The 12824-nt window shown below is 49.2% G+C and overlaps 1 protein-coding gene across 3 annotated transcripts in view; it reads right to left on the bottom strand.

The window, feature by feature from the left end:
- GLP2R (glucagon like peptide 2 receptor) overlaps positions 1 to 12824 on the bottom strand; it is a 70725-nt gene that overhangs the window by 53982 nt on the left and 3919 nt on the right. For all 3 annotated transcript variants that reach the window (XM_084982710.1, XM_084982711.1, NM_001445299.1), the window contains 3 exon segments: positions 5400 to 5487; positions 4319 to 4423; positions 1662 to 1783 (listed from right to left, as the gene is read on the bottom strand). In XM_084982710.1, coding sequence (XP_084838836.1) covers positions 1662 to 1783; positions 4319 to 4423; positions 5400 to 5487 — 315 coding nt within the window.

Raw genomic sequence — 12824 nt, 5'->3', positions numbered from 1 at the left:
GGCCAAGACGTGGAAATGTCCATCAACAGAGGAACAGATAAAGACAATGTGGTACATATATGCAATGGAATACTACTCAGTCATGAAAAAGAAGGAAATAATGCCATCGGCAGCAACATGGATGAACTGAGGGATGATCAGTTTTCAAATCTTGTTCTGCTGTCTCTATCCGCTGACCTCAGCCCAGAGCAAGCAGCAGGCATCTCACACCTGCTGGTGGATTCATCCTTATCACCTCTGTCCAGTCTCTTCAGAGTCACTTGGGGAACTCTTCTACCAGTACGGAGGCCTAGACCTCACTACACCCCCATTGACTCAGAATGTGTGAAACTGTTCATTTAATATTTCATGAGTGCCCACTCTATGTCTGCAAAGGCTTGTGTGCTGCCCAGCACTAGGCCAGGGGGTGGCAGGTATCAGATTTAACTATGACTTTGTCATCATTCTCAAGGAGCTTCATCCAGGAGGGAAGATGAGAAATAGACACAATGCGTCCAACTTGGGGCAAGTGGTAAGCACAGCTTTGGTGTTTTGACAAAAGTCACATTCTTGAGAGACTGAATCCAGTCTGCCCACAGATGTGATTTTGATAGCTCTAAGAGGGGGGACCTGTCCCACAGTCAGATTGTCTGGGGAACATGGAATTGTGTTAAATCAAGTCATAAAGTTAAAAAAGGTTTAGAGTATTTCCCTTGTGGCGCAGAGAGTTAAGGATCTGGCGTTGTCACTGCAGCAACTCGGGTTGATGCTGTGACGTGGGTTTGATCCCTGCTCTGGGGAACTTGCACTTGCCAAAGGCACATCGAGGGGGAGAAAATAGGTTTAGAAAAAAATTCCCTGCGGATAGAGCGGACGTGGTGGGAGGCTCTTCATGCCTGATGGGAAGGCGGGGCAGACTGAAGAGACCCAAGGACAGGCTGATGTGTACTTGGAAGGAGATGAGCAGCATCCCGGATGGCTTACTGCCCAGGGGCCAGGCTGGATGCTGGTGGCGGGGGGCTGGCACCTTATTTACGTCATGCAGACGAGGAGTCAGATTCTCCCTGGAGACCCGTATGCCTATCAACTCTCTAAGCCCTCACAGCGGTCACATGCAATAAACATGCTCCCCAGGGGCTGGATGGGGAGGAAGAAGCACAGAGTGATGGAGGGTGGGGCGTGAAGAGCACGAAGCAAAGCCTCTGGACGTGAAGTCCAGCTGCCTGGGCCCTTGGCCTTGAGCTGGTGACCCCAGCGCTAGGTGTGCGTCCCCCTCAGGAGTCAACAATTTAATGGGGGTGGGAGAAAACCATCTAGAGGGGACGGTGCTGTAAAGGACTTGGGGGGCTAGGGGGGAGAAGGTAGAAAGTGACCACAGTGGTGGCCTTGGAAGGTTTCACTTGGAAAGCGACATTGAGCTGAAACATGGGTGACAGGCAGAAGGAAGGTGCTCCAGGCAGAAGCCCAGCGGGCACAGACGGCTGGGATCCCGTCTGGTCCCAGCAACAGGAGACCCTTGGCGGCTGCCGCAGGGGTTCTCTTTGGTGGGACTGGGGACCTTCCAGGGTGAGTCTGGGGCAGATGCGCTAGGGGCAGGCTCTTGAGGGGCCGCCGTGGTGGGGGTCTCAGCGGAGGATGGTCTGGGCCGCAGGGTGCGACCTCTCAGAGCCCAGCCGACTCACATTTTGTTTGAAGCTGTGGTCCTCGGAGCACTGGGAGTCGTCCTGCCAAACATCCGTGGAGTTCTGCAGCGTCTGCCAGGAGCCCCGAGGCAGGCAGTATCGGTAGGCCCTTCCAGAGTTCTCTGAAAGTAAACAGAGCTCTGGGGGAAAGGTCGGAACACGCAGCCCGCTCCCTGAGCACGTGGGAAGGCCGCCGCCGGTCCAGCCGGGCTATGGAAAATCCCAGGGAAGAGGAATTTTCGCTTCCCCTTCTGGGGGCTGGTTAGCATCCCTGCTGTTTACTTGGGATGGAGAGAAAATCACGGAAGCCTCTGCCCCTTTAACATCTGCAGTGTTTACCAAAGTCTCCGGAGCTAGAACAGTCCCTGGTGACTCAGAGGTGTGACAGCCCTCCAAGGTGCAGTCCAGCTGGGAGACACAGGCCTGGGGCTTCCTGGCACTTCGGGTGCAGAGGGGCGTCTCGTTCTGACACCCAGGAGGCCGTGCCAGCAGGGAGAGGGGGCCCTGGAGCAAGCCTGCTCTGCCACCTACAGCTCTGTGGCCTTGGGCGGGGCCTCAGTGCTCTCTGTCCCTCACTTCCCACTTCCGATGACAGGTCTTGACTGTCCTACCTCCAGTCTTTTTCTCTTCTCTTTCCTCTTCCTTCCAACCTCTTGCCTCATCCTCTCTTCTTCTGGGCCTCTGCAGAAGCTCCCAGACTCACCTCCCCAACCCCCTTCATCCCGCAAACCGTAGGCCAGCAACCTCATCTCCCCAAACCATGAATCCCATGATGCCTCTCTCATGCTTCCACACCTTCCGGGGACCCACAAAGTCCTTCCCTGCAGAGGGAAGTTTAACACCCCTGGGGTAAAGCACGGTTTCCTTGGCCATCAGGCCCCAGCTTGTGGTCCATCTGCCGTGCTAGGCATCCTCTTCCTTCTCATGTCCTAACACTCCTGCCTCTAATCTCATCTCACAAGGATGCTGCTCCATCCTTTCCTCCCCAGACACCTGCACTGGTCCCACCTTCTCCTTGGACCACAGGCACCTGTTTAGACTTGAAAGACTTAACACACAAAATGTCAGGTTGGAAGAGCACCTTTCTACCTTTTGGGACTCACACTCCCTTGAGTACATTTCAGAAACCCAGGATCCAATTTTTTTTTTTCTTTAAGAAAGACTTTAATTCAACTTTTTGGTAAATTTGATCACTTTCTCTCTCTCTTTCTCTCTTTTTTCCCTCCCCGCACCTATGGCAGGTGGAGGTTCTCAGGCCAGAGGTCAAACCCAAGCCGCAGCAGTGAGTGACCCAAGTCGCTGGAGTGACAATACCAGATCCTTTAGCCACTGTGCCACCAGGGAACTCCCTGATCACTTTTTCCTCTTACAATGGAATGGATCTGTGTTTTTAGCTCTTGGGAAGGAACAGGTAGACAACGGAGGTGGGCAGAGGTGATCTGTTCCACGTGCCCTTGAGGTGTCACAGACATTCAGGTCCTTAAAGCCCTGAAGGTATCCAAGGGTCTGAGTTTGGTGGGGTTCCGCCTCGGCTCCCATTTACAAAGCACCTGCTGTGTGGCTGATGTGTGGCTGACTCAGTGTGTGCCTTGTCACTCCTTCCTCAACATGACCTCGAGAATTGGCCAATATTCACTTCCCTTTACAAAGAAACCACAGCTCAGAGGCTCTGGGAACTAGCCACAAGTCTTGGCGTGTTGAATAGAGGGACAGGGTCCATGTCCAGTGTTCTTCCCTCCCCACCGAGCCGACCCCTCTAGTCATCAACTCTCTAGCATCTTCCCTCAAACACACATCCTCATGCTCCTGGGCTCATTCCCACTGGATTTCCCCAGAGAACATTCCACAGAATGTGTCACTACTGCTCCCACCCAGAACCGCACCTTCCTTCAAAATTCTCTCTCTTTGCATTGGAGGCATCAGCATATTGAAACCCAATTTTAACTGATGTGATAACCTCTTGGGTTGAAGTTAGATACAAAATATCACCATCTTGCCTTCTCAGAAACCCATCCTCTCTTTGTCTTGCCTGGAACTTTGTAACCGCTGATGTTTCTGGAGAATAGTTGCCTGGTCTTCGATTTGAATGGTTTCTCTCTCCCCTTCCAGCCCAGCAGAGGCTGGGTGGCTGGGGCAGGTGGAGGTGGTTCTTCAGTAATGGGTGGGACAAGCTAAGGGTTAAATCCCCCATCCGAGTTCCATGGGGCTTAAAAGCACCAATTCCACCGCACCTCCTCCCAACGCTATTGCAAGGGTAGTTTTGACATCCTTCTTCTCCATCAGAGGAGCCAAAGGCTGTGGGGCCGTGAGCACCCCAATCTTTCTCCCCATCTTTCTCCTCGCCACAACAGCGATCATTCTGACTCTCCCTGCCACAAAGTCAGGGGCAGTGAGACCTGGACCCTCCAACCTTCAAAGAAAAGAGGGATATTCTAGAAACAGGACATTCAGGCACAGAAGACTTGTAGGAAGGCAAGAGAGAGGCAGAGAAGAAAAGGACATGTGTTGCTGATGCTTCAAAGGAGACCTCTCGTGGGAGAAGAGGGCTTGAGAAAAGCACCTGGTTGGAGCCCTCTCCTAACCGTCCCCTGGCTGGTCTACCCAGGAGAGACCAGCCATTAAGGCAACTGTCAGAAATTGGTAAAATAAGACCTTACCTTCACGCCACCAAGGTAAGTATGAGGGGCAGGGAACAGAGACGTTTCCGGCAGAGGAATGAGGCCAGCATATATACCGATCGAAGGTCCCGTTACACACTGTGTCTGCAGACAGAAGGAGACAAAATAAACTGATGGAGGCAGAGCTACCAGGAACCCAGAGCCCGCCTTCCTGGCATCCCTGTTGTAAGAGGAATGGGGACCAGCACGGGCGCCCGGGCCTCCAGACGGGTCAAGGATAAGGAACCACATGGGGAGGGCAGGAAAGCTTCATGCAGCCTGCCAAGCTGTGGCTCTGTCTCCCCAACTTGACCCCTGGCAATGGTCCAGGCGGTAGGTCAACGTGCACGTTACGCTGATGATGGTTTACTTTACATGAGCCGAAATCTCATAGAAGCTCGGGTCAGGAGGATGCCTGGATGTTCCGCCAGTGCCTTCTGTCCCACCATTAACTAAGTAATTGTCAAACCTTCACCAGTTAGATCCCGGAACACCCTTACTATGACATGTGCCACAGGACCAGTGGCTATAAGGGCACCTGCAGAACTGAGGTTCAGGGTCACGTGTTCCCAACACAAGCACTGCCTGGTCAGATTCTCCTGCTGGAAGACTAATCCAATGATTGTTATGAAATATGTGGGCAGCTCAAGCTCAGGGGATGAGGTACACCCTGGTGCTCGGTGATGAGATGCTCCAAACCTAAGTCCCAGCCTTCTGGGCCCCCAGAAGCCAATGAAGGGCTTCCAGTGGATTCCAAGCTCCTGGGGACACAGCCACCATGCTGCAAGGAAGCCCAGGCCGTATGAAGAGGCCAGGTGAAGTTCTGGCTAATAGACCTGGCTTGACTCTCAGCATCAACCAGACACAGGCATGACCCAGACTTCAGATGCTTCTAGTTCCTGACTTTGAGTCTTCCAGCTGAATTCCAGACCTTGTAGGGCAGACACAAGCCACCCTCCATGTATTCTGTCTCAATTCCTGACCCACAGAAACTGTGAGCGTTAATCATTATCATGTTTTAAGCCACTAAGCTTTGGGGCTATTTGTTACACAGCCATAGACAACTAATACATGTGCTTACCGGAAGTTTCCTTGAGTAAGTCTTTCAGACACTTCTCTTTGTACTGAGCCCACTTCCGTGTTGTCTCCTCAAGGAGAGAGCCTGTAACCTGAGCAGAAAAGACTCTGGTGACCCCCAGGTAGTGGCAAACACAGAGGCAGACTTGATTCTTTTTTTTCCTTTTTAAAAAATTTTTTATCTTTTTCGTCTCCTGTCTTTTTAGGGCCCCATCCACGGTGTATGGAGGTTCCCAGGCTAGGGGTCTAATTGGAGCTGTCACTGCCGGCCTACACCACAGCCACAGCAATGCCAGATCCTTAACCCCCTGAGCGAGGCCGAGGATCGAACCACAACCTTATGGTTCCTAATCGGATTCGTTTCTGCCGCACCATGACGGGAACCCCAGCCTTGATTCTTAAACCTTCCCATTGAAGAGCCCATAATGGTCTGCACCACAAAACAATTTCCTCGGCATCTTATGCTTTATCTTAAAGGTACATACACATTTTACATTTGCTCCATAGTCTGATCACATTGGGTTTGATACAAACAAGAAAGACTTTTTTTTCCCGAAACCTTCAATGAGGCTGACATTTCAAGAGGCGTGTCCATCCTGAAGTTTCACAACCGACCAGACCAACAGTTGCATGTTTCTAAGACTATGTAGAGAAGAACAGTAAGCGCTCAAGGATGTGTCAGAGAAGGGCCACAACTGTCGCAGGGGCCGAGCTCTGCCACCCAGGTGCTTGCGTGTCCAGCGGTGCAGACACGGGGTCCGCAGATGCTCGGCTACTGCACCCAGGCGTTGGGATGTTTTTTCTTTCCAACATTCCATAAACCCTTGGATGTTCAGCACATTCCTTTTGGGGCTTTTCAGATCATTGGGTTGCCTAACGACTTGTCATTGTGTGGCTGGACCATTCGTGTTGGTTTTGAAAGGGGCTGTCTCTTCTTCAATGTCCTCATTTTCACTGAGCACTTCCTGTGTGCCAGGCTTTGCATTAGGAAGGGATTGAGGGCCTTACAAAGAGGGGCAGAACAGTCTCTGTCCTAAGGGACTTAGCATCTGCCAAAGATACGGCGGTTATGTAATCGGTTGGCCCACTAGGTCAAGTGACAGTCTTACCCTGTCATCCTCTGCTTCTGAAGAGGCTCGTCCCCCGGGGGCTCAATTTTGACACCACTGTCCTCTTAGTCACAAACCAGAGCCAGGAGTTGTCCCCCACCCCTCCCTCGCCTGCACCCCCACATCCCCCCCCACCCCCCGCACCAGAGTCTGTCCTCCCACAAATCTCTCCTGTCCAAGCCTGCCTCCCATTTCCTCCACCTGCAGCCTGGTGCCTCTGCCCCACCTCCCCCCGGTCCAGGGGACTGGTCCGCAGGGCAGACCTGCGCATGGGGCTCTCCTGCCTAAAGGCTTCCCCTTGGGACCTGCTGACTCAGGGTTTCGCTTCGCAGCCACCCCTGCCCCACGTCTCTCAAGCCCAGGGTGGTCTTTGCTCTTCCCACTGGCACCTCCCTCCCACTCTCATCTTCCCTCGGCACCCCCCACTCATCTCTCAACGTTCAGCAAGCTCACGACCTCTGGTCCCCCTTGGCCACCTCTCTCACTGAAGTCTGGAGCTGCGAACATTCCTCAGTCCCTGTGGCCGACAAACAGCCCATCATATTATATTGTCACCGACAGGTCCCACTTGTTCCTCGCACTCACAACCCCGTACGTTCCTTGGGGCTGAGATAAGCTTTCTTTCTTTTTCTTTCTCTTTTTTCTTTTTTTGGTCTTTTTAGGGATACACCCAAGGCATATGGAGGTTCCCAGGCTAGGGGTCCAATTAGAGCTACAGCTGCAGGCCTACACCACAGCCACAGCCACGGCAGATCCAAGCCACGTCTGTGACCTACACCACAGTTCATGGCAACACCAGATCCTTAACCCACTGAGTGAGGCCATGGACCGAACCCACAACCTCGTGGTTCCTAGCTGGATTCGTTTCCGCTGCACCACGATGGGAACTCTTGAGGTAGGCTTTCATCTCTGAACACCAGCCACTAGCACAGGAGCTATGTTCTCTTTCCTCCCCATTTTCCAGGTAAAGAAACAGAGGCACAGTTGTGAGGCAGAAGGGGTGGGATGAACACGGGAGGGGTTAAACATGAGGTCTGGGCGAAGATCACCCAGCTAGTCCCTCGGCTTTCCAGCTTGGTCTCCTCTCACAAGCGGTAACACACCGAATGCTTTCCTGTGCCAGGTAGATAATCTGAAAGAATGAGGTAGGACCAGTGTGGCAGAGGCCATCATAAACTGGGAAGATGTTCCACCAAAAGGTATTCAAACAGAGAGTGAGCGAGAATACACACAATAAAACAAAAGCCACCTACGAGCCCACAGGCAGGCAGGTCTCACCTCCTAAATAATGGTCGAATCTACCCCCTCCTCCGCCCGGTGTGCACCCCTCCCCCAGGCCCAGGGCATTCATGGTGGGGCCTGTGAGTAGCTCCTTTGCAATGTTTCCAGAGAATCACACAGCCAACTTTCCAAAGAAGAGCTAGCATGGTCATCGTTCCCAAACTTTCTCAATTCTTAGCGTTTTTCACGTCTTGATAATTTTTCCACAGGACCCCCAGGCCGAAAGAAAGACCTCAAGTTCCACTAATTATCTGAACAAAACCATAATTCAAAAAGATACACACACCCCTATGTTCACAGCAGCCCTATTCACAATAGCCAAAACATGGAAACCAGCTAAATGCCCTATTCACAATAGCCAAAACATGGAAACCAGCTAAATGTCCATTGCCAGAGGAATGGATTAAGAAGATGTGGTACACAGACACAACGGAATACTACTCAGCCATGAAAAAGAAAAAAATAACGCCATTTGCAGCAATATGCATGCAACCGGAGGCCATCATACTAAGTGAAGTAAGTCAGAAAGAGAAGGACAAATACCATACGATATCACTTCCACATGGAATCTAAAATATGGCACCTGATCCCTGGCCCAGGAACACCATATGCCACAGCATGGCCAAAATGAAAATAAATAAATAAATAAATAAATAAATAAAACACAGCACAAACGAACCTACCTACAAAAGAGAAACAGCCTGACAGACATAGAGAACAGACTTGTGGTTGCCCAGGGGGAGGGGGGCAGAGTGGGACGGACTGGGAGTTTGGGGTTGGTAGAGATGCAAACTACTACATTGAGAATGGATAGACAACAAGGCCCTACTGAAGAGCACAGGGAACGACAACCAGTCTCCTGGGATAGACGATGATGAAAAAGAATATAAAAAAAGAATGTACATATATGTATGATCGAGTCACTTTGTGGTACAGAAGAAATTAACACGACATCATAAATCAACTTTAATTAAAAAATAATAAATTTCCACTAATTAAGTCAGTAGGTCCAAACAACTGAAATAAGTTCCTACGTCCTAACAACGTAGTGCCTGCTGGGAGGTGACAAGCTTCAAACCTAAGAATCAGAGAGGACACCCCCACCTGTGTCCCTGCTCTACACAGACCTCTTGTGGGGTATTTGCCTTTTATCACAGGAACTGCAGAAAAAGCCCAGCTTTGCAAAGATGCGACATCATCAAAAGGAATGAACCATGATACAATGTTGAAACCATGAACTCCCTCGAGTTAGTCATTGCCACAGTGTGAAAACATTTTGTACTGCTGCTTCTCTCAAAAAAATTAAGACATCTACCAGTGATGCCCTGGGGTACCTTAGCACACAATTTGGAAACCGGGGGATTAGACAAGAAATAGTCATTGTGATGATTGTGATGATAAGATAATTGGCATTTACCCCTTGATTTCGGTTCACAGTGAGCTTTAAATCTCTATTAATAATCTCTCGCTGATATGGCCCAAGAGGCAAATGGAGCATTAGCAACACACTGTTTAAAGAAATACACATCCAGGAGTTCCCATCATGGCGCAGTGGAAACGAATCTGCCTAGGAACCATGAGGTGGCCGGTTCAATCCCTGGCCTTGCTCAGGGGGTTAAGGATCCGGCGTTGCTGTGAGCTGTGGTGTAGGTCGCAGACGCAGCTCAGATCTGGCATTGCTGTGGCTCTGGCGTAGGTTGGCATCTGTAGCTCCAATTTACTCCTAGCCTGGGAACCTCCATATGCTGTGGGTGCAGCCCTGAAAAGATAAGAAAAAAAGAAAGAAAGAAATACACATCCTAATGGGACCATAATTGACTATATTGTTTTCACAAATTCAGGGCAGAACCAAATCAGCAGCTTCCAGAATCCTCCAAGTCACCCAAGTAAGACCCTTTCTTAGATCAAGTGCTGTTTCTCTCCTCAGGGACTTTACCCAGACCTGGCAGGAGAAGCGATCAGAAAATCAATGGTGTGTGTGAGCCGGTGCTGGACTAACTTTCCCCGATGCCCCCCTGCTCTTTGACATGGCGAATGCCCGTGGTCAAAAGCAGAAAAAAAAAGAGAACCTAAGATGCACTGAATCTGGTCTGTCTAGGGAGCTGGACAAACACAGATTACCTTCCCAGGTACTGTCCTAACGACACCAAAAGCCAAAGAGGCAAAGCCAAGTTCAATCACAGTCAAATCCAAACAAAGTCACGCAGAAAGGAGATGCGTGAGTGGGTGGTTTCCACCTGGAAAAGTCCAGCTTGATCTTGATTCCCCTTGTCCTTGAATGAGCCACCAGCCTCGGGGACTAAATTGGCTAAGAAGGGATTAAGGAAAAGAAAGGGGGGAAAGCCGTGGTTGACTTGCGTTAAATGAAGCATCTATTATTCTTCGTAACTGAAGGAACAGACTTCACTGTAAATAAAATTAAGAGGTCCAGACAAGGAAAAAGGGGAGACAATGGGATCTTAATCTTTTTACTCAGACACAACCATCTCCTTCCAGAAGCTTCTCTCTGCCCTCACATCCATCCTTTTTCTTTCTTCTCTTTTGAATTGTAACCCAAGAGGTTAAATCTTCTGCTTCACTGGACGATATATTGGGAATATATTTCCGTTTCAAGAATGACACTTTTAAAACACCATTTCAAGAGTATCCATTTAATTTTCCGTGGACGAATGTGATATGATTTTTTAACTCTAGTACATAACATCTACATTGTTTTAGATGTTTGCAAATATAAATGATGCCCTAATGAAAACAGTCACTGCTAAACATTTGAGCGCATCTTTATTTTCTTAGGAGAAATTCTTCGAATTGGAATTTCTGGGTCATAGGCAATGTACTGCCAGACTATCCGAACCAAAACAAATTTTTTTTTTGTTTTAATTTAAAAATATGCACCTTTTTACATTCCCATCAGCCATATATGAAAGAGCCACACATTTTGCTTCTCAAAGAGCCTTGGAGAGTTGATGTTTTTTGATGCCGGAGCAATTACTAATTAACATAAATGAGTTGGGGGAGGGGGAGTGAAAAGATGGCACCGTTTCCCCAGCTGGAATTTGGAAACTAAACTATCCGTGAGAATTCCTCATTAAGTGAATTTTATGAAGACTTCCTGCCAAGAAACACGCCACGGTCACTCATATCCAGGCACAACTCATCATGGAAATCTACGGAACGCCTCATCCCATAAACATCTGGAGAGAGAAGATGGTGTTTAAGACGGATCACCAAGAGGAAGGGGCATCGGGACTGGATACACGCACCTCAGCACAGAGGGGGAGGTTCTGGAGACAGACCGGGTGGCAGAGGCGGGGAGGGGACACTGCTCACAGGCACAGTACGGACGATGGAAATACCAGGGTGTGGCTTTGTCAGCATTATAAGCCGGCCCGAGGCACGGCAGAGCCTGCTGTTGTAACAGAAATGTTCAGGTGTCAGCAGCTTCCGAGGAAGAGGAACGCTAGGGAAGAAAGAACACAGGACTTCAAATACCCTGGGGGTAGGCACGCCGGCCCCACTGCTCCCAAGCTGCACGGCGGCGATCACCTGGCTCCTGTGCATCTTAACTTCCCTGTCTGTTAAATGGGTTCAGTAACAATACCTTTCTCCGAGGCTCCTCATGAGGTTTGGGCAAGATGGTTTATGCTAGATGCCAAGTGCTGCAGTGCTTGTTTGCATCTAATAGACAATTTGACCTCAGAGACACTGGAGGCAAAAGGGATGCAGAATTTGGCGGCTGCAAATCAAGATGCGCTCTGCCCACAGACCAAAGGAGAAGAGAAGCATTTCTCAAGACCTTTCCTGCTTCAGAGGAAGGGAACTGAAGCTCCTTCGCATCATGGCCCAGAATAAAAGCCGAACCTCGAAAAGGGGCAAAGGTCTCGCCTCCTTGGATAAGACTAGAACAAACTGTCAGCATGCCCCCCTAAAGGGAATGGTCACACGCGTTTTGTTACATTCCTGAAGCCCTTAAACACCATGCCGGGCAGCTCCAGTTAGAGACGCAGAAAGAGTTCAACCTCCTGTAAAATGGGACTCACAGGAGACCCTCCCTCCCAGGGTTGCTAGAGCATGAAGTGAGATAATAGGAGGGCACCAGACCTGGTGCATAGTAAGGGCTCAATAAAAATGTTAGCTTGTGTTATTCATGTATTTTGCTAGGAAAAAAGCAAGAAAATATGTATAGCATGTTATAGCATGAGGTGATTTTTTTTTCAAGCTTTATGTAAATAAATGGTACAAAAGCGTCTGTAAGTATAAGGTAAAAAAAATGTAAGGGTGAGCTCTGGGTGGAGAGAGTACAGTGATTTGTAGTTTATCTTTATACCTCTTTGGGGTTTATAAGTTTCTTTTTTTTTTTTCTTTTTTTTTTTCTTTTTGCTTTTTAGGGCCACACCTGCGGCATACGGAGGTTCCCAGGCTAGGTGTCCAATTGGGGCTACAGCTGCCGGTCTACACCACAGCCACAGCAACTTGGGATCTGAGCCGCATCTGCGACCTACACTACAGCTCATGGCAACGCTGGATCCTTAACCCACGGAGCGAGGGCAGGGATAGAACCCCCAACCTCATGGTTCCTAGTCGGAGTCGTTTCCGCTGGGCCACGACGGGAACTCCAGATTTTATAAGCTTATTTTTTAAAACAATGAGCATTCTGTATTTTTTAACAGGAAAGAAGAAAAAAAGGGAGGAAGGAAGAAAATAAAAGGATCCACCCGTTCAACCTAAATACGCAAACCCGAAAGAATGATGAAACGGACAGGAGGAGATATGCAGGAATTTTAAATGCTATTTGCAGAGTTCAAGCTAACATGGAAAGATGCGTATAATATGATGTAAACAGGAGACCAGGATCCAAAATGTGTTCTGCATCCTAATTCCAGCTGTGTTAAAAAAAAAAATGCATAGAAAAAGTATATGAAGAAAATATGCCAAAATATTAACAGTGATTACCTCTGAATGGTCGGGTTAGGGGTGATCATTCTTATCTTAATACTGTTGTATATTTTCCAGATTGCCTACAAGAGGCCTGAAGTGCT

The sequence above is a fragment of the Sus scrofa genome, chromosome 12 (assembly GCF_054392235.1).
Source record: "Sus scrofa isolate SSC_HxYL_T2T_F1_AM1 chromosome 12, Sscrofa_HxYL_maternal_Yorkshire_Landrace_v2.0, whole genome shotgun sequence".
Taxonomy (NCBI): domain Eukaryota; kingdom Metazoa; phylum Chordata; class Mammalia; order Artiodactyla; family Suidae; genus Sus; species Sus scrofa.
The sequence above is the reverse complement of the archived record's forward strand: the minus strand, read 5'-3'. Positions and strand labels throughout refer to the sequence as shown.